The sequence below is a fragment of the Pleurodeles waltl genome, chromosome 11, assembly GCF_031143425.1.
Source record: "Pleurodeles waltl isolate 20211129_DDA chromosome 11, aPleWal1.hap1.20221129, whole genome shotgun sequence".
In the NCBI taxonomy this organism is placed as follows: Eukaryota; Metazoa; Chordata; class Amphibia; order Caudata; family Salamandridae; genus Pleurodeles; species Pleurodeles waltl.
In genome coordinates, this window is record NC_090450.1 from 819,402,376 (window position 1) to 819,425,559 (window position 23,184).

At 44.3% G+C, this 23,184-nt stretch overlaps 1 protein-coding gene across 1 annotated transcript in view; it reads left to right on the forward strand.

The window, feature by feature from the left end:
* The window catches only part of LOC138266167 (SEC14-like protein 2), a 157,466-nt gene that overhangs the window by 120,818 nt on the left and 13,464 nt on the right, over window positions 1–23,184 (forward strand). The window contains exon 11 of the mRNA XM_069214637.1: window positions 16,961–17,130. Within this exon, the coding sequence (XP_069070738.1) occupies window positions 16,961–17,130 (170 nt within the window). The remainder of the gene's footprint in view (window positions 1–16,960; window positions 17,131–23,184) is intronic.

A 23,184-nucleotide genomic window follows, 5' to 3' on the forward strand; every position in this document is an offset into this window, starting at 1 on the left:
GCAAGTGAAATGAAGGATGGAGTACCCTGTTTGAATAAAGGAGGTATGTTGCTGCTTCAACCACGAAGGAGGTGCAATACACAATTCCCCTGGGTACTGATATCTATGCAACATGCAGTTGTGAATGCAAGGCAGAAGTGTCTGGCAAAGACCAGCTTCTTTTGTGATATAATTCACGTTTTGGAAGTGCATGAAAGAGAATGGCAGATATTACTAGACACTATACACGTCCGTGGGAGCTCACTTATCAGGATTGTAGATAATTACAAGTTTGAAAACTGAGAACTAATCCATGTGTTAGGCTATTGTCTAGAGTGGAGAAAGAACATTTTGCGTGCAGCCCTGGTCAAAAAACATTCCTGTGGGAACATGGCCAGCAGAATCAATAATGGTAAGAATTAAAGCAGTGGGGACAGACTGAGCCTTAGTGGACGCCTTCATTGTTTGAGTAATAGCAAGAGGGAGAAGTGCTAGCTTACCAAGTCATGGAGCATGATGACCCTGTTACTTACTGGTAATCTTCATTACTTTGAATCCAGGTCTTCCTTGTTACAGTTCTGACCATCAAAATTACTTCCTGTCCCTACATCTACTGCTTCCCCTAGCTCAAACCTCTATATTTCTTCCAACGTGGCCTTCCTATCCCAGCAACCCTGAAAAAGCTCACTTCCTGGATGGAGCTTCCAGTAATAATTAATCAAAATGTGACTCAATAAATGATACTGGGTGGGCAGGAGTGTGCCATGAGAGTAACAAGGAAGACCTGGAGTCAGAGTAATCAAAATTACCACTAGGTAACTGAGCCATACCTCTTCAACCATCTTCGTCGCCCAGCTCCGACCATGAAGACAATACCCAAGCCCACACTGATTGATTCAGTATTGAACCGAAAAGACCACCACAAGGACGGCAAGAGTAAATGCTAGAATCAACTTTTTATTGCATGTAGAGTACTTCAATGAACTAAGAAATTAAATTATACAGAATACACAGAAGACAACACATGTGACCCAAATTGTGAAGAAAAAGCACCTCCCAATTGTAAACAGTATTGTGTCATGATTGTGTCAGGAGATGCCCTCGATGCCGCACAACAAACGTCTTACATGAAAGCTCTAGAGACAGCCATCCCCCTGGAAGATCTACCAAATCCGAGTAGGGACATCTTTTCTTGAAACCTCATATGATTTGGAAATGGCCAGTTTAAGCTGCCTAGACAGAGGGAAGGTGTAAGGATGAAGACCTTTATTTAGGAGACCAAGTGTAACAAAAAGGGAATATTCTTTATGAAAGGATGATGTTCTTTCTAAATAAATTGTCAATGCTCTATGGACATCCAGGATATGGAGACAATGCTTTTCCTCTGTGGATCGATTAGGATAAAAAATAGGAAGAACAGTATCCTCTGTCAAATGGAAAGTGGAAGGAATCTTGGGCTGGAGCTGTGGACTTGATCTCAACATAACCTTATCAGGGAAACATTTTAAGTAAGGAGCAGAGAACAAAAGTGCCCCGATTTAACCAACCCTTCTGTCTGAACATATAGCAATAATAAAACACACTTTTACTGACAGAAATCTCAGGTCTTTAGAAGAGAGAGGCTCACATGTGGTGACTGTTAGACCCTGAGACCCACAGGCAAATCCCATGCAGGCCTAGGACAGTGTACTACTGGACATCGAAGGACAAAAACACTTCACGAGGCTTGAAACTAAGGCAATTGCCTGAACCTGTTCACCCCTGAGTGCTTGAATAGCAGCCCACTGAGTGTAGAGACCACCGGGACTAAAATAAATCTATCTCTAAGAAAGTCTAAGACTGTGGCCAGGTCACAGGAGGAAGAGAAAATAACTTTCTCCGCACACCAAAGCTCGAACCCTAGAACAGGCTGTCAAGAACTTCTCTGCCTGGATCACAGACTTTGCCAACAGAGTCGCTTTCATCAAGCCCATCAAACTCAAGAGACCCACCAAACAAGCCAGTTGGCAGACCACAGAACAGAGAATCACGAAACGCAACTGCAAGCAACTAGAAAGGGAATGGCGCACTAGCAAGGAGCCCACTGAATTAGCCACCTTCAAGTCGCCCCTCAACTAATACCACCAACTACTGAAAAAGACGAAAATGAGCACCCTAGCCAACCACACTGAAAACAGCTCCAACCACAGCAAGGAACCAAAAACACCATCACCCCTTCTCAGGAACTCCTTGGTGGACTTCTTCCATGACACAATCTCCACCATCTACAAAAACTTCAAACCGCATCCCACCGCTGCCGACTCACTCAGCACTCTCCCTCCCACGGATGTTAACCCCGATGTGGTCTCTGACCACCTGCTCCCACCTGGGACCAGCTTTCAACACAGAACACCACAGCCTTCATGAACTCTGTCCACTCAGGAGCACACACAGACCCCTATCTCCACCACAATTTCAATCTTGGGAACAAGATGATCAGCAACAAGCTCACTGCCATTTTTAACTCCTCCATAAACACAACTCCTTCCCCGAAGGATGGAAACATGCAGAGGTCAAACCACTTCTCACAAAACCTTTCACCAACCCCAGCGAGTTCAAGAACTACTCTCAATCTCGCTGCTCCCCTTTCCCGCGAAAGTCTTAGAAAAAGCTATCAACCGCCAACTCATGCAGCACTTGGAGATCAACAACCTTCTAGACCCCTTCCAATTTGGATTCTGCACTAACCAAAGACCCAAGAACTCTCATTGAACGGGGAGAAACGGCCCTGATCCACCTCAACCTCTCAGCAACATTAAACACTATTACTCACCACACCGTTATGAAGGGGCTTCATCGCGTTGGAATCCAAGGAAACACCCTTCTTCCTCACCAGAGGAACCCAGAGAATCTGCCTACCATTTTTTCACCTCAGAACCCAATGACAGCATTTGAGGAGCCCCTTAAGGGTTGTTCCTCAGCCAACATCTACATGATCCCTTTGGCCAACATTGTCAGATCCCATGGAATTAACATCATATCCTACGCAGACAACACCCTGCTGATCCTCTCACTATCAGAAGATCCCTCGACCATGAAGGCCATCTTGCACGCACAGCTGCACGACGGGCATTGCTGATTGGATGAAAGACAACTGTCTAAAACTCAATACAGGCAAAACAGAAGTTCTGATCTTCGTGAACAACACTCTCCTATGTAACGGCCCCGTGGCCCTCAGAACTTGGACCAGCACTCACACGACAGACCACACATGCAACCTTGGCATCATCAGCAAGCTCACCATGAAAAACAAGATTAATGCAGTTGCTTCAGCTTGCTTCGTAACTCTTCACATGCTGTTTAATATCTTCAAATAGTTCCCCACCAACACCAGACGAACAGTCACTCAAGCCTTAGTCATCAGCTGGCTGGAATGCGCCAAAGCACTCTATGTAGGATTCACCACGTACCTCCTGAAGAGACTTCAGACCATATAGACCTCAGGGGTCAGACTTATCCTCAACCTCCCGAATGGACCCACATCATCACCCCACCTCAAGAAGCTCCACTGGCTTCCCATTCAGAAGAGATGTCAATTCAAGATGTTGATCCACACCTACAAAGCCCTTCACAGTAATAGGCCAGCATACATCAACTACTGCCTGAACTTCCACCAACCCTCCAGATTACTGCGCTCTGCCTCCCTCACTCCCCCCCCGCATCCACCAGAGCAACAGTGGAGGATGCTCCTTCTCTTACCTCGCAGCTAAATCCTGGAATGTCCTCCCACTTCACCTGCGCACCTTATCCTCTCCCTGTGGGTGACTAACTGCGCTCTGTAAATCCGATTGATGCTCTGAAATTATGCCAGTGTCTTCTATAGGACTTCAGAGTAGAAGGCCGTCTAGGTTGCTGAATGGAAAGAGTTACCTCCCAACAACATCCCTGTACCATTAAGAAACTCCTTGTAAATGCCAAACCCCCAGTCTCCGTAGACACGTTTGTGAAAGAACAGGATGGCTCAGGGGAGACCTCCTGGACCATGCTGGTGCAATATATATTTTTTCTTTTTTGAGATCCATAATAAAAAGATTATTAAAATCAACATGTAAACCAGTGCGTAGATACAGGTTCAGAACAAATTTCATCAAGATCCATTGCTGAACAGATCGGCCCAAATGCTTTGCACAATTCATTGCTTATAAAATATCAACAGAACAATCTACACTTTTTCATCTTGACCAGGGAATTACGCCATAAATTGACCCCAAATTTGATTAAATCTCATAACCTCTCCACACCAAAGGCATTCAGCGACTGGTTATCTTCACCACCCATTCACTGACGGAGGGAATCAACTTAGTTTTCCACCTCTGTAGCAACAAAGATTTGGCCACCATCATTGAGACTAAAAGCAGATTTTGAAATCTGGAAGTTAATCAAAAGGCAGGACCATAGCCCATTACCATCAACCACATACTGGGTACTAATTGTATCTGCCAGGCTGATTCCAGATACTGAAATGTCACGCTCCAAAATTCTTGAATGGCAGCACACTGCCCAGTAACATGGGACCAGTGTGCAACTGCTCTTGATTCGCATCTAAAGCGGCAGCTTTCGCCCAAAAACTGCAAAGTTCTATAGAGCAGCATTTTTGTATAGACTTGCATTATACACCAAACGTCCCCTCTCAGCACCTCAAAATGTAAATGTATTGATGTTGTCCCACATCTCCCTTGTAAATGTAGGCCCTTCATATTTTCCCCACTTACTGTTAGCCTTTTGACACAAATCTGAGCCCCTGCATGATGCGAGCAATCTTTTCCACTCACCTGGTCATTTTAAATCTGGAGACTCAATCAGGCCAAATTTTGACTGCCACAAGTCTGACTAATATTTAGAGACCTAAACTTACAGGTCAAAACTCCATAAGAGCCCAACAGCCAAAAATTACCTCTGACCAATTTTTAATTTCGGACCAACTCTTCCACTTATTTCCTACCATGGAGTTAGCCACTTTGTGAAACCTCATTATCCCCCATTTCAGGACAGTTGTTAAAGTCCATCCTGTCCCTCGAAATCCAGTTTAGTTCTAGCAGGGGTGTAGCGACATTGATATAGAGTAAAGCATGTCACCGATAAAGATCCCTACGTTTTTTAAAGAACCACTGAAAGATCTTACAGTGCACTTTTTTTGGGGTGATGTTGTCAATTTAAAACATCCCTGATATTATATTCCTTTGTAATCAAACCCATAAGATCGTTCTTAAAATTTCCCATTAACTTGTGTTTCACATTGAATCTGGACATATATTGTGCAAAATACGAAAAGTAGTAATACCGCAAGTTGGGGAGTGCTAAGCCACCTTCTTTCACTCCTTTATACAAAGCGTTACGTGCTAATCTAGCAGTTTTATTCTGCCAGATAAAAGATGTAAAAAGAGAGAGTCCACTTTTCTAAAACAAGATGTCACAAGCATACACAGAATAGCCGAAAAAAGAAAATTAAATAGGTGGAAGACTGCCATTTTTATAAGAGCCACCCTCCTTAAAACGGTGAGGGGGAGCAAGTTCCATTGTGCAAATAGTGCTTTTAATTTTAAAAGTAGAAGGTATAATTAAGGTTGTAATGATCTATGATGAACTTCTAAAATACCGCTTCAGTTGCTCATTTACACAAGTAGTTATGTTTGGGAGCAAAATATCTAGCCTCACAATTACAAAGAATCACTTCAGTGTTCTTCTTATCAATTCTGTAGCCCCCTAAGCCCTGGAAAAAAACTAAAAAAAGATTTCTTGTGAATTCCTGCTAGTACTGAGCAGCAGCATTATGTCATCCACATAGAGTTTTATTTTACTCATTATGTATAGTTATATTGGGCTGGGGATGATGCAGAACAAGACCGTACCCAAGCTATATTCAGGCAACTCAACACTTTGAATGAATAGCAGAAATTCAATTTAGATTTGCCATTGAATTATCTGAAATCAAAGTGCCGATAAAATAGTTAGCGTTGGCAAGGTGCCTGGAGTGACAGCTACCCAGACAACTTTTACAGTAGACATTCTACCACACAGGCTGCTAAGCTCTTGAATGTTTAAATGGGTATGTTCAATAAAGGCGTGACGCCCCCAGGCATGATATATTCTCTAGTAGTACTTTTACCAAAAGCATAGCAGGACTTGCTGAAGTTTTGATCATATAGACCTCTATCCATGCTTAATGTGGATTACAGGATCTTGGCCCAAGTGGTAGCAATGAAGATAGACCCGCTGATGAGCACCGAATCAGACTTGCTTTGTTCTCACTTGGTGTATCGCTAAAAACATCAGGCGTCTGATCCATGTCATGCCTGTGCACCTCCAAACAGATTGCATATCTGAAGTGATCTCAACAGACATGGAAAAGGCATTTGACTTCCTACTGTGAGAAAGTGGATTTTTGGTTGGGGTAGTTGTCAATAAGAAAGACAACATAATAAAAATGCCACTCCATTTTTTAATAAAGGTACTATATTTTTTTATTAAAGACAGAACTACATAAATATGGTGAAGGTAGGGGGCATTGTCAACTCTGTAATAATGTGGTAGTCTTTTTCTTTTTTTTCTTCCTGTGCATAGTTTAAGGTTTTTGCCAAAGCTAATAAAAACAATTTAAAAATATGATGAAGGGAACCAGAGTTATGATTTTTGCAAGGTTGTCTTAATTCACTGAAATGTATGTAAAAAATAGAAGTTTCTGCTTTTCATTGTAGTATATGAACCTCAAATGAGAATGTCCAGGCCAAAGTCAAAGTTTCAGGCCAAGTGGGAGCAGGGTCAGCCCTTGGCGTGTATCTTTATCAAGAGAATAGCAGGAGCAACCCCTAGCTTTCTGAAATCCTGTCTTGGTTCAGCAGGTGCAGAGGTGCAGTCTTTCTTAGCGCAGCCTTTCTTTTTGAGGTCAACAGTAATTCCATTCTTTCAGAGCCAAGTAGGGCTCTGAGGGGGGAAGACAGGGGTGCCACTTTTATGCCAATTTCGAGTTTGTGGGTGGCGGGAATCCCTAACCATTGGGGGCAAAATTCTCACATGCAACCCTATCCACTTTATATCACTTCCTGGGAAACTGGCACTGAACAATTTACCAGGGAATCGTCACGCCCAAAGTCAGAAAGCTTCTTCCCTGGGTCAGATCTATGGGCACATCCCTGAGGGAGGGGGATCAAGTATAAAGAATCATCCCTTCTGGAAAACCAGTTCTGCAACAGGTTTACCTACTCTGAAAGAGATGCCCGCCTATCTACTATCACAAAAGATAGGGCAAGCTAGGATGTGATTTGCATTTGCCTCTCAGAGGCAGCTGCATCTTTGAAGCTGGGCCATTTACAAACACATTCCTGTGTCCATCCCGTCAGTAGGAGGTCTCACCGCCTCTCACCAAGAGGCCTTTTGTTTCCCTTTCCTGGGAGACATTCACATCTCCTGGCAGGAGGGCAGCAGGCAGTTACAGGTGACAGTTGCTGTAGTTAATCAAAAATGGCTACTAGAACTTTGGGGCAAGAAAGTGGTGACTTTTTAAATTCACCTTAATTTTAATAGTTTCAAATCCGACTTCAGCACTATTTCCAGTATAATGTGCCAATATTTGGTGGCCTAAAATGGAAGTTAGCACTTAGTGGCTGGGCTAATATGATCTTATGTTAGCCACTGAAACTAACAGCTGTTCTACAGTGAAAAAGACAATTGCAAATTTTCACTTTCAGCACAAGTAAAATATAAAAGAAACATGCCCTTCTTTCTAATATTTTGCATCCTGGCTCACGGGCTTCTACTGCCTACCCTAGAGTGACATAAATATTGAAAAGGATGGTTTTGAGTTTGGCAAAAGAGTTTAGTTTGCCATGTCTGGTTGGTCCGACTAAGCTGCAGTGGCACACTTAGAAACATGTGTTCACTTTGTCACTGCAGTGGTTGCACAATAAGTGCTGCAGTACACTAGTGACATTGAATTTATCAGCCCTGGATACACCTTGTACCATATACAAGGAAGGTATGGGTATAATAAATATGCCAATCAGGTATTAACCACTTACTCATACGGTTTGAAGGGTCAGAGCCCATACTCCAGGGCCTAGTCAGCAAGGCCACTTGCATTCAAGAGTCACAAAACCAGCAGCATCATTCCACAAAGTTGGGGGTGATCATGCAAAACAGAGTCCTTTCCTTAGACATATTATGGGGTATTGGATATGAGATTCAGGTTTTTGTGCTCCCTCCCAACTACCCAACTTCATACTGGTGACGTGATCGCTGAGAAATGACCAATTGGTCGCAGCACTCTACAGGGTTGCCAGCCATCACCATTGAGGAAATGTTTACGCAGAAAGCTGATAGCTAGGAGATAATGGTAGACTGTGTTATGCATGTAATTTCATTGTATGCAGATGTTACCATATTTGCACAATGCCTGCTGCATGATTCCCTTGGTACCAGATGGACTGCGATTTTTTGGGGAGTTGTCAAGTTTGAAACTTAATTACACTAATTCTTGTGTGTATCTTCTGAATCTCCTTTTGGTGCTATTAATAAGCAAGCTGCCTGCACTTGCTCTGTGCTGGGAACAGGGTTCCTTTAGATATTTGGTGGTCCAAATATATCACTCTGAGGCAGATCTGATGGCAGGAAACATTTGGAGGGTAACAACAGCCAACAGGGGCGGCTGCTTTACAGTGGCGGAGCAGCGTAGCCCCACTGGCTAAGAGCCAGCAGCAGAAAAATAAATCAATATTTTATTATTATTTTATATTTCTGCTGCTGGCTCAGCCAGCATGTGAAGGGAGGGGTGGGGCTGGGGCATGGGAGGGGGGGAGGTCGAGTGGAGTGCACTAAGTGCGCACGTGTGTTTGGCCAGAAACTGCACAGACTCCAGTGCACTGTCTGAGCAGCAGACCAAGCCTCTCAGACCAATCCTGATGCGGCTCTCATGCTAAGTATAGCATAAGAACAGCACCGGGATTGCTGGGGAGCCTTTGCTGGTGTCCCAGTGAATGCTGGGACACCAGTAGTGCAGAGGAGCGAGGTGGCAGGAGGCGATGGTGGGAACGGTATGTGTTTTTTATTATTTGTTTCCCCTGTCCCTGTCATCCCCCTCTGCCCCCCCTTGACAATTGCGGCATCCCCGCTGCTGGCAGCTATGCCTGTGTCTGTGACTTTTTGGAAAATGCTATCCTTGTTGAATGTGGAGGCACAGGTGTTAACTGAGGTTCTAGCAACCTGGTTGCAGACAGTGTCGCCTCCATAGTTCATCCTGATCAATTGGGCTTTATGCCCCGTAGAAGCACCAGACTTAATATCTGTCGCTTCTACGGAGTGCTCCACATGACCCAGCCTCCGGGGGGCACCCAGACAGCCCTGTTGGCCCTAGATGTCAAAATGGCATTCGATAGTCTGGAGTGGGGATACATGTTTGCAACACTTCGGAAGATGGGATTTGGTCAGCGGTTTTGTGAATGGTTCAAACTGCTTTACCAGAAACCACTGGCGAGAGTGAGAGTAAATGGGACGGCTTCCTGGACCTTCAGGTTACAGAGGGGAACAAGACAGGGATGTCCGCTTTCCCCTATGCTCTTTGCGCTAGCCCCTAGAGCCCCTTGCAGCCTGGATCCGACAGGACCCCCTGGTTCAGGAAATTCCGGGAGGAGGGTGTTGGGAAGAGCGCATTTCCCTATACGCAGGCAATGTGTCACTATATGTCACAGACCCAGCTCTCTCCATAGATAGAGGGTGCAGTATAAACTGGGATAATCCCCTGCTTTTCCCACCAGCGGGGGTCCCCCAGTCTATTTCCCCATATCACCATTCCAGTCCCACCCGCTGGTTTTAAATACTTTGGGATGTACATAACTCAAGACCTGCAAGAATTCCTCCCGAGGAATTTGTCCCCACAGCTGGACAGTTTAGTGAGGGATGCAGAGCACTGGCGGCAACTGCTGCTAACACTCATGGGCAGAGCAGCTCTGTGTAAGATGATGACCCTACCCCGGCTATTGTATGTGTTTCAGAACACACCGGTGGCGATCCCAGTGGGGATGTTGCGGAAAATTGTCCTCAGATCTCTGCAATGGGCAGGAGGACTCCCACGTGTAGTGTTGAGGAAGCTCCAGAGGGGGAATTACGAGGGAGGACTTGAAATCCCAGATGGTAGGGACATTCTATCACATTCTATGGCCTTGCCCATGGATACAGTTGTTTTGGAGTGAAGTGGTGAATGAAATGTCTCAAGTTATAGGAAGTACGGTCCAGCAGGACCCTAGGTGGCTACTCCTGTCAATGCCCGTGGATAATACATGGACAAAATATCAATGGCTAAATTTAGCAGCAGTGGTAGCTAAGAGAAATATGGCCAGGGCGTGGGGGGGGCGGGAGTGGAGGAATGGGTTGCAAATATGGACTGGTGTTGTAGCATGGAGAGTGTGGTTTACCAAAGCAGGGGTGGCCCCAAGAAATGGGTGAAGGTATGGGGCCTGTGGAATGCCACACAGGGCCTGTGAAGAGAAGGGTGGGAAGAGAGGGAGTGGGTGAGGCCCGAATAGGGGTGGGCCGAGACCGGAGCGGCTAACTTGGGCGAGATGGTGGGGAAAGGAAATGGGGCATGGTTGATCCTTCTTAGATCGATCCAGAGAAGGTTTTGTATTCAGTCGCTCGAGTTCAGCAGATGTAATTTCATGTCTCCAAAGTGTATACTGTGTGTCATGCGGCGTTTAATAAAAATAATTTTATAAAAAATACATTGTCCAACATGATGGCTCTGCTGAGGCTGTTTTACTGGTTTAGGACTCCCTTTATGCCTAGATAGGAAATGGTTGATTACACTGCACAGTATACGGATAGATCTGGGATGGGAAGGTGAAAGACATAGGTTCTCTCCCAATAAACTGCAGCTGCAGGTCAGAGGGTGGCCTAGGAGATCCAGATTACAAGTTATATTATGTGGCAGCGCAGTTTTAATGGCCCACTAGATGAACGGCCGGTGCAAACAATCAGTAACTGTGATATGTAGAACATGGTTATAGTTGTGAAAATGTGCTTGGGGTGCAGTATAAACCACACAGAAGAGAGGTATGGCTCCCTGGTTTGGTGCTAAATATAATTGGAAAAGAGCCTTGACGCGTTCCTATACCTGCGTTGCTTATGTTCCGGAACTACAATTCTGGTTATTACTGATGTCCAGAAATCTTGGAGAACAAGTGGATATGCAAGTGGGGCATGCGGCTGGCATTACTCATTTGTGATAGGCAGATATGCACATTCCAGGAACTAATGTATATCCACACTACCAGCAGGACAGTTCCTGATGTATCCTGTAAGTATAACATGGGATACATGGGGTGACATGCAGAAGTACTGATAAAGAATGAAGTGGTAAGAGTGGTGTTGACCGACTGAAGGAGATGGCAAAAAGCTAGTGTCATTCCTATATAATATGTTGAGTAACAGTGTAGGCACTGTCAGTACCTAGAGAGGAGTTGGTGGGGAGGGACAGGGAAGACTTGGAAATGGAAAAAACAGAGGATGATTGGAAAAAAGTGTTTGGTTACCCCAAATTAGTGTCTAGAATTGGAAAGTTCTAACTAATTCAAGTTCACGTCCTCCATTGTTATTACCAGAAGTTCCAAAGTTCTTACTTAAGATTAAACAGGATGTTCCTAACAGTTTCATCTGGAGTGTCCTCATTGTGCCGTTGAGGAAGCTGGACTTCTTCATATGTTTTGGACATACTCTAACCTAAGCTCCTTTTGGACATAGTTTTTTGGGGAAATAAATGATATAGCTGGGTTTTCCATGGTGGCTGATCCCACAACCAGACATTTGGGAATCATAGCCTGGAATTAAAAACATAAAGAGGCAACTACGTTTGCTGACTTAGCTTTAATATTGGCAAAGAGACAAATTGCAATGGTCTGAAAAAATATCAGGCCACCAAGCCATGCCCAGTGGTGGATGGATCTCAAGAAATTGGCAGAGGATCAAATATTGTATCTTTGCAACAACTGCCACAAGTCAATACAATGGGAAAAAAAGCCTGGAAAAAATGAATAAAAAAACAGCAGAAACCAGTAAATCACAACAAGAATCTGAGTACTCTGAGAAAGTGATGACCACCAAACCCAATGCCCATCCACTTAGAAGATTGATGGCTACCCCTCATTCACCTCCAACAACTGATCAGAAAGCAGAGGATCTTCAATGTGTTATCTGTAGTTTAGCCAGAACAAGGGCCAAAGGAAACACTTACCCTGTACATTGTCAGAACACTCATCGGTGCTAACCACACTTGCTGTCCCCGCGGCCAGTGGCACTAGGAAATTCTGGAGGTTCCCTGACATGGCGTTGCTGGACACCCTGTTCTGCGCAACCTTGTAGTAAGCAATGGTTGGCCTTTTCAGGTTAAATGAAGAAGGTTGGGTTTTTACCAGTAATGCCATCTCCAGTCACAAACTACGCAACAGTATACACAGCTGTAAAAAATTTCCAAAATGTGGGCGCTCAGTTGAAGACCAGCCTATCCTGCCAATTTTCTGTGATGAATGTGTTTTCTGTTTTGTAGCTGACATTTTTATGAGCAATCCAGTAGAATTTGATGATCTTTATCCAATGATGGGCATTTTCCACATGACAAAAGTTGTGTTGTGGTGTGCAGGAAGTTATCTAAGTGGATGTGGCATAGATAATGCACTTATTGAGGCTGAAATCTTTGGATGCAAAATTGTCGTCAGTATTGAGCAGAACTCATTATGTTTGTTTGTTACAAGGTATGCTCATTGTATCTGAGGCTATAGAAACACTATGTTGGAATGCTTTCTGCAACAAGAATGACAAATTAGGTTTTGCATAGCTTATTTTAGAAGTGAACAAGGCACAGAGTGCACTTCATTCAAAAGACATAATGCAAAGCCAGTCAATGTTCAATGTACTTAGTTTCAAGTCAGAAAACCTGAAAACCAAGTTTGTAGAGTTTGTCAAAGAATGTGAAGAAAAATCAGAACTTTGTGAGTACTGGGCAAATGTTTTACACATGATACCTCTAGGGAAAAACTTGGTACATGGTGATCGGGTGCTGCACATGAAAACCGTGGAGTCACTGATTACTGTGTATCGTGAACCTGACTGCATAAACTACCTGAGATATGGGTCCTGGTATTTGGAAAGAGTGAAGAAGCTAGAGGTGGAAAAACCATACCTCTACAGAAAATTAATCCAAATACATTTTGTGGTGAAAGACAGAGAGGGAAGATTCAATGCTGTGACTTCAGATATGAAACAGGAAAAGAAGACAGACAGGGAAGGTTCAGTGCTGTGGCTCCAGATATGAAACTGGAACAGATGATCCAGAGAACACAGAAAAAGCTCCATGGGAATTGTTGATCGGACACGTAACAGTGAATATGTTGCTCAATGGCAAGTAGTTTACCATGAAGCCCTTTCTACTTGCAATGTTTTCAGAGAGATGACAAATTCAAAATTAATGGACCATAATGAAACTGTTCCTCACCATGAACTAGTGGGAAAGGGAGGGGAACGTTTTAATAAACCTGTTGACAGCATTCTTCATTTCATGCAGCAGCAAGGAAACCCCTTTGAAATGACTGAGCCTGTGAGACTACTCAACTTCTTGACCAAACAATATGTATAGAAATGGACATAAAAACATGTCTACTAGACATCCTGGAACATGGATTAAAAGTATACGCAGAACTGAAGCAGGAGAGATTTGTATTGAAAGAGAAAAAGCTGTTTGAAATAATCACTAAAGCAAAACTTCCACACTTTACTTGCCATAGTAAGAGTTTTGTCCAACCAGCCACTGCAAAACAGGTTACAAAAAAACAACTTTTGCAAGCACACAGGGAGATGGATGTGGCAAAAGAAAGGGGTACATTTATCAAAGGCATTCTGTCACGTGATCTTCTCCCAACAAATGCATTATTCGATGGAGATGCTGCAACCAAACCAGTGAAGCACAAGAGCTCGAAAAAAAAAACTTTCTCCTGAAGAATTTCAATTCGAAACGGTGTCCTCTTTGAAAACTGCTGTTGTGTTCTATATGTCACAATTGCAAATGGTCAAGATTTCATCCATGCAAAACTTCGGAGAGGTCATTCAGACTATTCTACAGATATCAAAGTCAGTGTGCACCTTGCAAGAACTGCACATTGTCTTCGACAGATATCTTGAACTATCAGTCAAAGAATGTGAGAGAATCAGACAAATGTCTACAAGTGGAACAATTGACCTTGCCTGCATCAAAACTTCGACACCTGAGCAACTTGATAAATTCTGGTCATCAACATCGAACAATATGAACTTGGAGATGTTAACTCGCCAAAACATTGCTGATGTTTCAGTGATCACTGAATTTCCAATTATTGCAAGTGGAATGATTGTCAATGAGGAGTTGGTGCCTGCAGAGATATATTCAAAAGGTATGGGCCATATTGTTCAAGAACTTAACAGCAAATTGGAGGAAGCTGACCTTCGTGTTGTGCCACATGTTGAGTGGGCTGTTCGAAATGGTTCAAATCAAGTGATTATACTGTCAAATGACACAGATGTTATTACTGTGCTACTTAGATTTGTTGCCATGTTCAGAAATCAGGGATTGTCAGAGTTATGGATATGTTATGGAACAGGTGAGAAAATACACTTCATTCCACTTCATATTCTGTACCAGAAAACTTGACCAAGAGATGCCCAGTGATCTTATCAAGGCACATATTTTTATGGGTGATGACGCTATGAGCAAAATTGGAGCTTTAACTGCTGAACCTGTGAGGTTTGTAAAATGATTTGCTGAGTCAGAAGAAGAATGTGACTTTAAGGGCATAGAAAAATACCCTCTGCGTGTGTGGAAAACGAGTTCTGACTGTCACACATTTGATGATCTTCAGTACAGTGAATTCAAGAGATCAGTCCTGCTAAGTGAACTTCTGCTGAAATCATATTCTATGCGAAGACACAATAAAAGAGCACTTTGCTCGATCAGAAGATGTGTAAATATTTTGGATCATGCATCTGCAGAGAAAGATCTGTTTGATTTTGGTTGGAAAGATATTAATGGGGTGCTAAAACCTACGAAATTTCTGAAGCCTCTACCCACAGAACTTACACGTACATGTACTTGCAAAACTTGTGCTACAAAAAAATGTCTCTGTGGATATGCTGTTCTGAAATGTTCAATACTCTGCAAATGCATCACGATTGATTGCCAAAACAAATAAAGTGAACTAGGAAAATGTGTCTAAAACAGGAGTGATAAACATTTTTTTAATATTTAGATCATAAACATTGTTTAGTGTATACATAAAAGGATTAAAACCAATTAATATTTGTTTAATTTCTGTATATGTCTCTCTTCTTCTATTATAGCCGCTATTTTGGAAAATGGCGGAAGGGTTGCTCTGAGGAGTTATTTTCTGTCTCAATAAGACTACTTGACCTCCAAAACCTATGTTTTGACACCAAAATGAAGTATATATAGGTTTCATGGTTCCTGAAATATTACATCATCACTGCAACACATCTGTCATTTTAAAAAATGTTGTCCTGAAAAATTTGGCCCGGCTAAATTACTTCTTTAATGATACAAAAACAAAAATCAAAAATGAAAATCTCTGGACAGAAAGAAAATAGCTGTTTCTTCTATGTCTGCATGTTATCACTCCATTTGAAATCTCCTCTGGTTTTGTCATTGGATTAGCCCTCACTATTTAATATTTATATGCAGGGTTTAGCCTAGGTACAGCTGTGTGCTGTTGATACTGACTGACTGGTGCAAGTCTAGAAGAGGCTTGAAAATCCACCACTGGTTCCAAAATTGGCACTGGGGTTTCTATCAGTGCTTTAATGAGACAGCCTATAACTCTAAGCCTGAGATCAACTACCACTAAAGCTGTAAAAAGCTTAGATTGTTAGTTGGATGAAGAATTGCTGCTTACATGAAGAATCTACGAAGGCATCAAGGCTTGCAAACTCCAACTCCACTGTGCAGAAAAACTGCTGAGCCTTGATATGGACCAGCCCACAATTATTTATAGACTTGACTAAGCTAATTATTTTCATTTAAGCTATCCAGCACATGCTATGGATGGCTTCCCATAGGCTCGGAACCAAGAAGTGAGGTGTGTCCTTGAGCTCAAACTGTGAGACCAGTTTCCCCAGAAATGCCCACCACTTTTCAAGTTCAAAGTCTGATGAGAACATTCAGGAGACTACAGAGTAAAGAGAATCAGCATCAAGAAACCCCCACATAGTGTGCTCCTTATAAATGTGAAGATGAGGCTGAATCTCACTGGAACCCTGCAAAAATATCAGGCTGACAGATATTTATGTTTAACCTCTGTTCCTTTAATCTACCCTCCTGAATCAGGAAATGCTGTTTTGGAGGAATGGTAGAAAACAAATGGGGATTTCTCTATGCATGAGTGGTACAACACCTTGCCCCTCCCTCCTGGCAACATTATGGGGGAATCACATATGTGGCAGTTGTGCAAGTCTTTGAAAATCTTTCTGTCTGATCAATGTTTTGCTTTAAGCGCCTCATGTGTTTTGTGTTAGGACATTACATTGGTGCCTCTGGCTGCTGCACTAAGAGGCAGCCCATATTGGCTCCCCAGGCATGCTGCTGGTATTGCTTAGCTAGGTGAGTCCCCCCACGACATACGTTTTTCACACCTGGGTATTTTGCTGTCCGGGAGAGATTTGTTGGTGCGGTTTTCCCTGGTGTACTGCTGTCCAGTGAGTTTTATGGTGTGGCTTGCCCCAGTTTGTTTATTTGTTTGTTTGTACCCTTGTAAGAGTGGTTGTTTTTTCTTGCCCCCAATGTTACTTGACGGTTGCTTGTTGATATGGCTTTCCCAGGTATATTCCTCCCCCTTAGCAGATTTGTTAGTTTGACTTTGCACAGTGTTTTGCTCCCAAAAGTGAAAGCACCCTGTCTTACCAATTTGGGTTCCTTCCACAGGTGGCAGTTTAAGTCAGACTCAGAAGACATTGGCTTTGGAGTCTACCGGAAAACGAAGGCAGGCGAGCGACAGAAAGCTGGAGATATGATTGAGGTGGTCACTTCTGACCGGTACAATGCACATCTAGTACCAGAAGATGGCTCCCTCATCTGCACCGACCCTGGTGTCTGTAAGTTAATACAGTTCCACAATTTACTTTAAGCTTTTTCTCATCTGTACATGCACACTTGTACCCTCTGATTTTCATGGAGACAAAGGGATACATCAGCGGTGTGGCCTTTTATCTAAGAATAACAGAAAAATCAATAATGGAGTACTTAAATTAATATCAGCCATGGTAAATGCCAGCCTCAGATGCTAGGTCATGCCCCTTCCATAAGAGAACACACGTGCAAAACAGTCCTAGATCCCTTTCAAGTAGGAGATAGGCACCCAGATGTGGGTACTAATCTCGCTGTGCCATAAGATTGAGCGTTCACCTAGTTTATGTGCCTGAACAGTGTTGAAACTGTTCTGGCCTTGCTTGTATTCTCCTTGAGGGGGACCTCCATTGATAATCATATGCACTGAATAGACCGCCCACATACAGAGATTCCAGAGCACTTTTTCCAAAGTCACCTTTTGTGTAACATCTTTGCCTTACTTCAGAAAGGCCATAAAATACACAAATGTACAATTTAGCAGCCAAAGCAGGCTAAATTGCCAACTCCATTAAGTTACTTTAAAAGCCAGTTCTTTATTACGGCTCCTTCTGACAGGATCTTCGGGCACTGAGATTGGCTTTTTTTTTAAAACTTCCCCCTCCCGCTTACAAAAACCTTTCAGAACCCGTTTTAAAATCGGTTCACTCAACGTCCTTTAGGACTAGGGTATATTTAGTTTCTTCCCCCCCAACAGAAAAAAAGTTTTTTTTTGCAAAAAAATCTTCTTTTTACGAAATGATTAGAATGTGGCAGAAGAATGGCTAAAACAGGTCCCCACTGAATTGGTATCCTATGTCTGCCAGAATCTTATAATCCCAGAAAATCTCATCACTGCACCTTCTGCTCCTGTGCCACCTTGAGAGAGTGTGAGAAGATCACCTGCATGGCCAAAAGGAAAGGCAGGAATCCCTTTCTGGGGAAAGATCCCAGGAGTGATGACAGACTGCTCCCTTTACCAGCACTCCTGTCTCACTCCGAGGAGTCTTAAAGGAGAAGACCCAACAGGAGAACTCAAGGTGAGAAAGGATATCTTGTCGATATCAAGGACATCAATGTTGAGGAAAGCTACAGCACCTCCAAGCTCACAGCTGAGGGCTGAGTTGAAGTCGAGAATGAAAAAAAGGTGCTGCAAAGCATCCTCTGTGTGGAGATAATGCCAGGCACACAAGTACACTGTGCATACGGGGACGCTCCTAAGAGGCTTCAGTGTGCAAAGACATTGCCAAGCACCATATGCATGCGGAGATACTGCCAAGCTTCATCTGCATACGGAGATACTGCCAAGCGCCCTCTGCGTGCAGACACTGGCAAACACAATCTGCGTGCAGTCACTGTCAAATTACCTCTGCGTGCAGACACAGACAAGTGCCCTCTGCGTGCCGACACTGCCAAGCACCCTCAGAGTGCAGACACTGTTGGACACCGTCTTCATTCAGAAACGTTTTGTTTACTCTCTTGCATGGCCATGTGCATCTCTATTCAACTCCCAAACTTGTATTGTTGTGTGCAGATTCTTAGCAGTGCTGTTCTGTGTGAGCTTTCCTGTATTTCCCCGTCTCGAGAACGCGTAGAAAAACCACAGAAATACTTCTGTACGCCATATTTGAAGGGTTGAGCATATTTCTGTGCCTCCCATTAAAAGCAAGTACAACACGACAGGGTAACCTAGTAATCCCACAGGATATTGGGTACATACAGAAAAAAATGTCTGCTGAAGGAGAAATTTAAACTCATTTACTTATGTAAGGGGATGGCACTACATACGAGTACACACCCCTAAATATAAAATGCTCAAAGTAGCAGTACAACATCTAACAGATTATGCATAACACAAAAAGCGCTATAGTAGGCATACTACTTTGTTTAGCAACACAAATTATAATTTATTGGATCATATTAATTTCATATAGTTAGTGTAAAAACAAATCTCACTATCCTGTTGTCCAACCAAAATCGCCAAAGTTCTTTTAAGGTCCAAATAGTGATCCGTGACAGCCCGGTGACCACCCAACCACTCTGTGTTCCTTTTGTCACAGTCTTTACAAAAATATTTTCTTGAGGAGAGGTTTGTAAATCCCTCAAGTTGAAAATTGTAATTGTCAATCTGTTGACGTTTCGGTCTCCAGGTGTCTAACAAGTACTGAAGACCATCATCCGGACAAAGGCCCTGATTATGTCATTGGCGGAAAAAAAAAACTACCGCCACGGTAACGGCCGCTAAAATACCATCACCGCGGCTACCATCTGTCCGCCATACTACGATCACTGCCGGACTTCCGCCACAAGGAGGGCGGAAACCCGGCAAAGATCATACTGGCGGACGGTGGTAAGCTGGCACTGCCACCACCAGCACTGCCATGCCAGTTGAACGCCGCCAGCCGTGTCATGACTTGTGATGCGACCTGGTGGGCGCTTCTGGCGGTAGCAGCGCCCCTTCCCGTTCCCTGCCAGAAGACCTCCTAGAACAAGGTGTGTGTGTGTCTGATTGTGTGCATGAATGTGTGAGTGTGTGTGTGAATGCATCTGTGTGTGTAGTGTTGTTTGCGTGGGTGTATGCATGTGAGTGAATGCGTGTAAGAATGGTGAAGTGAGTGCGTGTCTGCATGTCAATGTTAATGTGTGTAAGAATGTGTGCGAGCATGACTGGAAGTATGCGTGTTTGAATGCGTGTATGCCAGTGTGATTGATTGGGTGTATGTGTGGTGTGTGCTGCGGGTGTGTGCATGTGCGTGTATGGGGGAGTGAGAGGATCGGAGGGGTTGGGGAGAGAGAGAGGATCGGAAGGGGGGAATTTGGATGGTCTGGAAGTGGGGGGCGTCAGGTGGGTGTTGAGGGGGGTGAGGGAGCCGCCTACTGGTGACAGGGAAAGAATTCCCTGACACCAGTAGGGCCTACCACCATGGTAGACAGGCTTCCTGCCAGGCTGGAGATTGACATCTCCGGCCCGGAGGCTGATACTGGCATGGCGGTATGAGTGGAGAAGTGGCGGGTTGGCTGCAGCCAACCCACCATTCTCATAATGTGGCGGTATGTCCCCCCAGCCTGTAGGCGGTACTGCCGCCACATCAACACTCACCGCCGGGGTCATAATGACCCCCAAAGTGTCAAACTTTCCATGTATACAGAAGACCTTTAGTATACAACATAGTCTAAAAATACAAACAATAACAAAATATATTGATATATACAAATAAACATGAAAATACTAAAAAACTATGAGGAAGTACGCCACCAGTGATTACAAGATGTGAATCTAGCACACTCGCTCTCTTATTATTGGCTATGGTGATTGGTCTCGATGCCGTTTTTCACATGTTTTTGTTTCAAGAATAGACATTTCTGCTGACTGTAGAGACCTTGCAGAGGCAAGGGCTGATTTCACCAACAGCATCTTTAATCCAAATTAAAAAAATATTCTAGTTTTGGTGTTTGTCTAGAGGTCTTGAAACTTCACTGTCTTCAGGAAGCAAGGTAGTAGTTTCCGTAACCCCCATGTTGCTGTGGTGAAACACCTGAACCTGAAGAACAAATTCATTTGTGATACTATAAGAATAGGGGTTATATATTGGAGAGGACGTATGAGAGATGCCAACACTTGAGAACTAGACTTACAGATAAGGTTCTGAAGGGCTCCAGCTCTGAGCGAAGGAGAGAAATCATAAAAATGAAAGACGAGAAAAAGAGAAGGGGAAAGATAAAAGGATAACCATATCAGGGGGGACTGAAGAAGGGGTAGAGAGTGGGCTCCAGCCCTCATCCTCCTGGACCTATCTGCCTCCTTCGATACAGTCTCCCATCGCACCCTGAAATCACACCTCCACGCAACTGGAATTCAAGGAAAAGCCCTCGACTGGATCACCTCATTCCTCTCCGGCAGAACCCAGAGAGTCCACCTCCCCCCCCTTCCGCTCCAAAGCCACCGACATCATCTGCGGTGTACCCCAAGGCTTATCCCTCAGCCCGACGCTGTTCAACATCGACATGGGCCGCCTGGCACAAGTGGCCCGACAACACAACCTCAACATTCTCACCTACGTCGACGACACCCAGCTCATCATCTCACTCACCAAAGACCCGCGCACCGCCAAAACCAACCTCCACGATGGAATGAAATCCATCGCCGAATGGATGAGAAACAGCCGTCTGAAACTGAACTCGGACAAGACGGAGGTCCTCATCCTTGGACCCACCCCCTCCACCTGGGACGACTCCTGGTGGCCCACCGCACTAGGAACCCCACTGACACCGTCCGACCATGCTCGCAACCTGGGCTTCATCCTCGACTCCTCCCTCACCTTATCTAAACAGGTCAACGCAGTTTCCTCCTCCTGCTACAACACACTCCGCATGCTCCGCAGAATCTACAAGTGGATCCCGACAGAAACAAGAAGAACAGTTACACAGGCCCTTGTCAGCAGCAGGCTGGACTACGGCAACGCACTCTACACAGGCATCCCAGCAAAAGACCTACTATGCCTCCAACGCATCCAAAACGCCTCCGCCCAGCTGATCCTCGATTTACCCTGCCACAGCCACATCTCCCACCACCTGAGAAACCTTCACTGGCTCCCCGTGGACAAAAGGATCACTTTCAAGCTTCTTACCCACGCTCACAAAGCGCTCCACAACACCGGACCAGCCTACCTAAACAACAGACTCAGCTTCTACACCCCAACCCGTCAGCTCCGCTCCACTAACCTCGCCCTCGTCGTCGTCCCCCGCATCCGAAGAAAGACCTCCGGCGGCAGATCCTTTTCATACCTTGCCGCCAAAACCTGGAACACCCTCCCCACCAACCTGCAACAGACTCAAGACCTACCCACTTTCAGAAGACTCCTCAAGACCTGGCTCTTCGACCAGTAACAACAGCACCTCCCCACCCCCCAGCGCCTTGAAACCCTCACGGGTACGTAGTGCGCTTTATAAATCAAATGATTGATTGATTGATTGATTCCCTGTTAAGGGATTGGCAGTACAGACGCCGAAGTGTCTCCTTAATGCTGAAAAAACATGTCCTCTACAGGTGTTCATGATTCCTCTGTCATCTAAGTGGACAGAAAGTCAAATTGGTCTGAGTCTTCGTATCCATGAGGAGTCTGCAACATAGTGCTGGGCCATGTTTTTCAAACCCTCTTGCAGCTTCTTCATGTAGTTTTAAAGATTTTTCCTGTTATTAGGAGAGGCTGGATGGTCTTCTCTAGCTACTGCGCTTTGCTTTCCAGTGTCCGTACAAAGCTCTCTAGCACATCAAAATTACAAACAGAAAAAGGAGGTGTTTTGTCTATTCTTTGGCAAATTTCGATAACTGTGGAGTTAGACTCATGTGGGTAGTACTCATCAGGAGATTCCAGAGTCAAAAAGCATATATCTCCTTCCATCAAACCCTGTTTGCTATAGGTCCATATAGGAGGGGAAGGTCAGTTGTATCCCCTTCTTTTGGTACCCTTTTGGCGTTGTGGAGGGAACCACTTATAAGGCCAAATAAAAAAAAAGCACGCCACTCCATTATGGCGACCTTTTTACGATCTCGAGCAGGAGGGCCACAGCACTTCTATGGCTCACAGACTTGTCTGCCACTCTCCGACCTCCAATGGCTTTTCCACCGTTTGCACCCTATCACCAGAATCCCTTGGGTTGAGAAATAAAGCTCGTCTGTGGCAGGGATTGGTGAAGGACTCTCCCACAAGCCCACTCTAAAGAAATCCTATTGGCAGACCTCAGTAAGGTCGTTGTTACTCAAAAATAATTTTGACCGCGCCTCGTAGTGTGCTAATGTGTTTCCTATGTGAGTGTCTTTATTTGCTTATAGATAAAGCCCATCCCATGTGTCCCTTTAATGACACACATGCAAATATGGAAAAAACACTGAATGCACTGAAAGAAGAGCAGGTGTTCTACCTACTGTAGTCTTTCTTTCAGAAGCACGAAGAAGCAGGTAGTATCTACCCTCAGTGGAAGCTGGGAGGCTGCACATGGCACACAGTGTGCTTGAGCAGAAAGAATTCCTTGGCGTGGGAAGA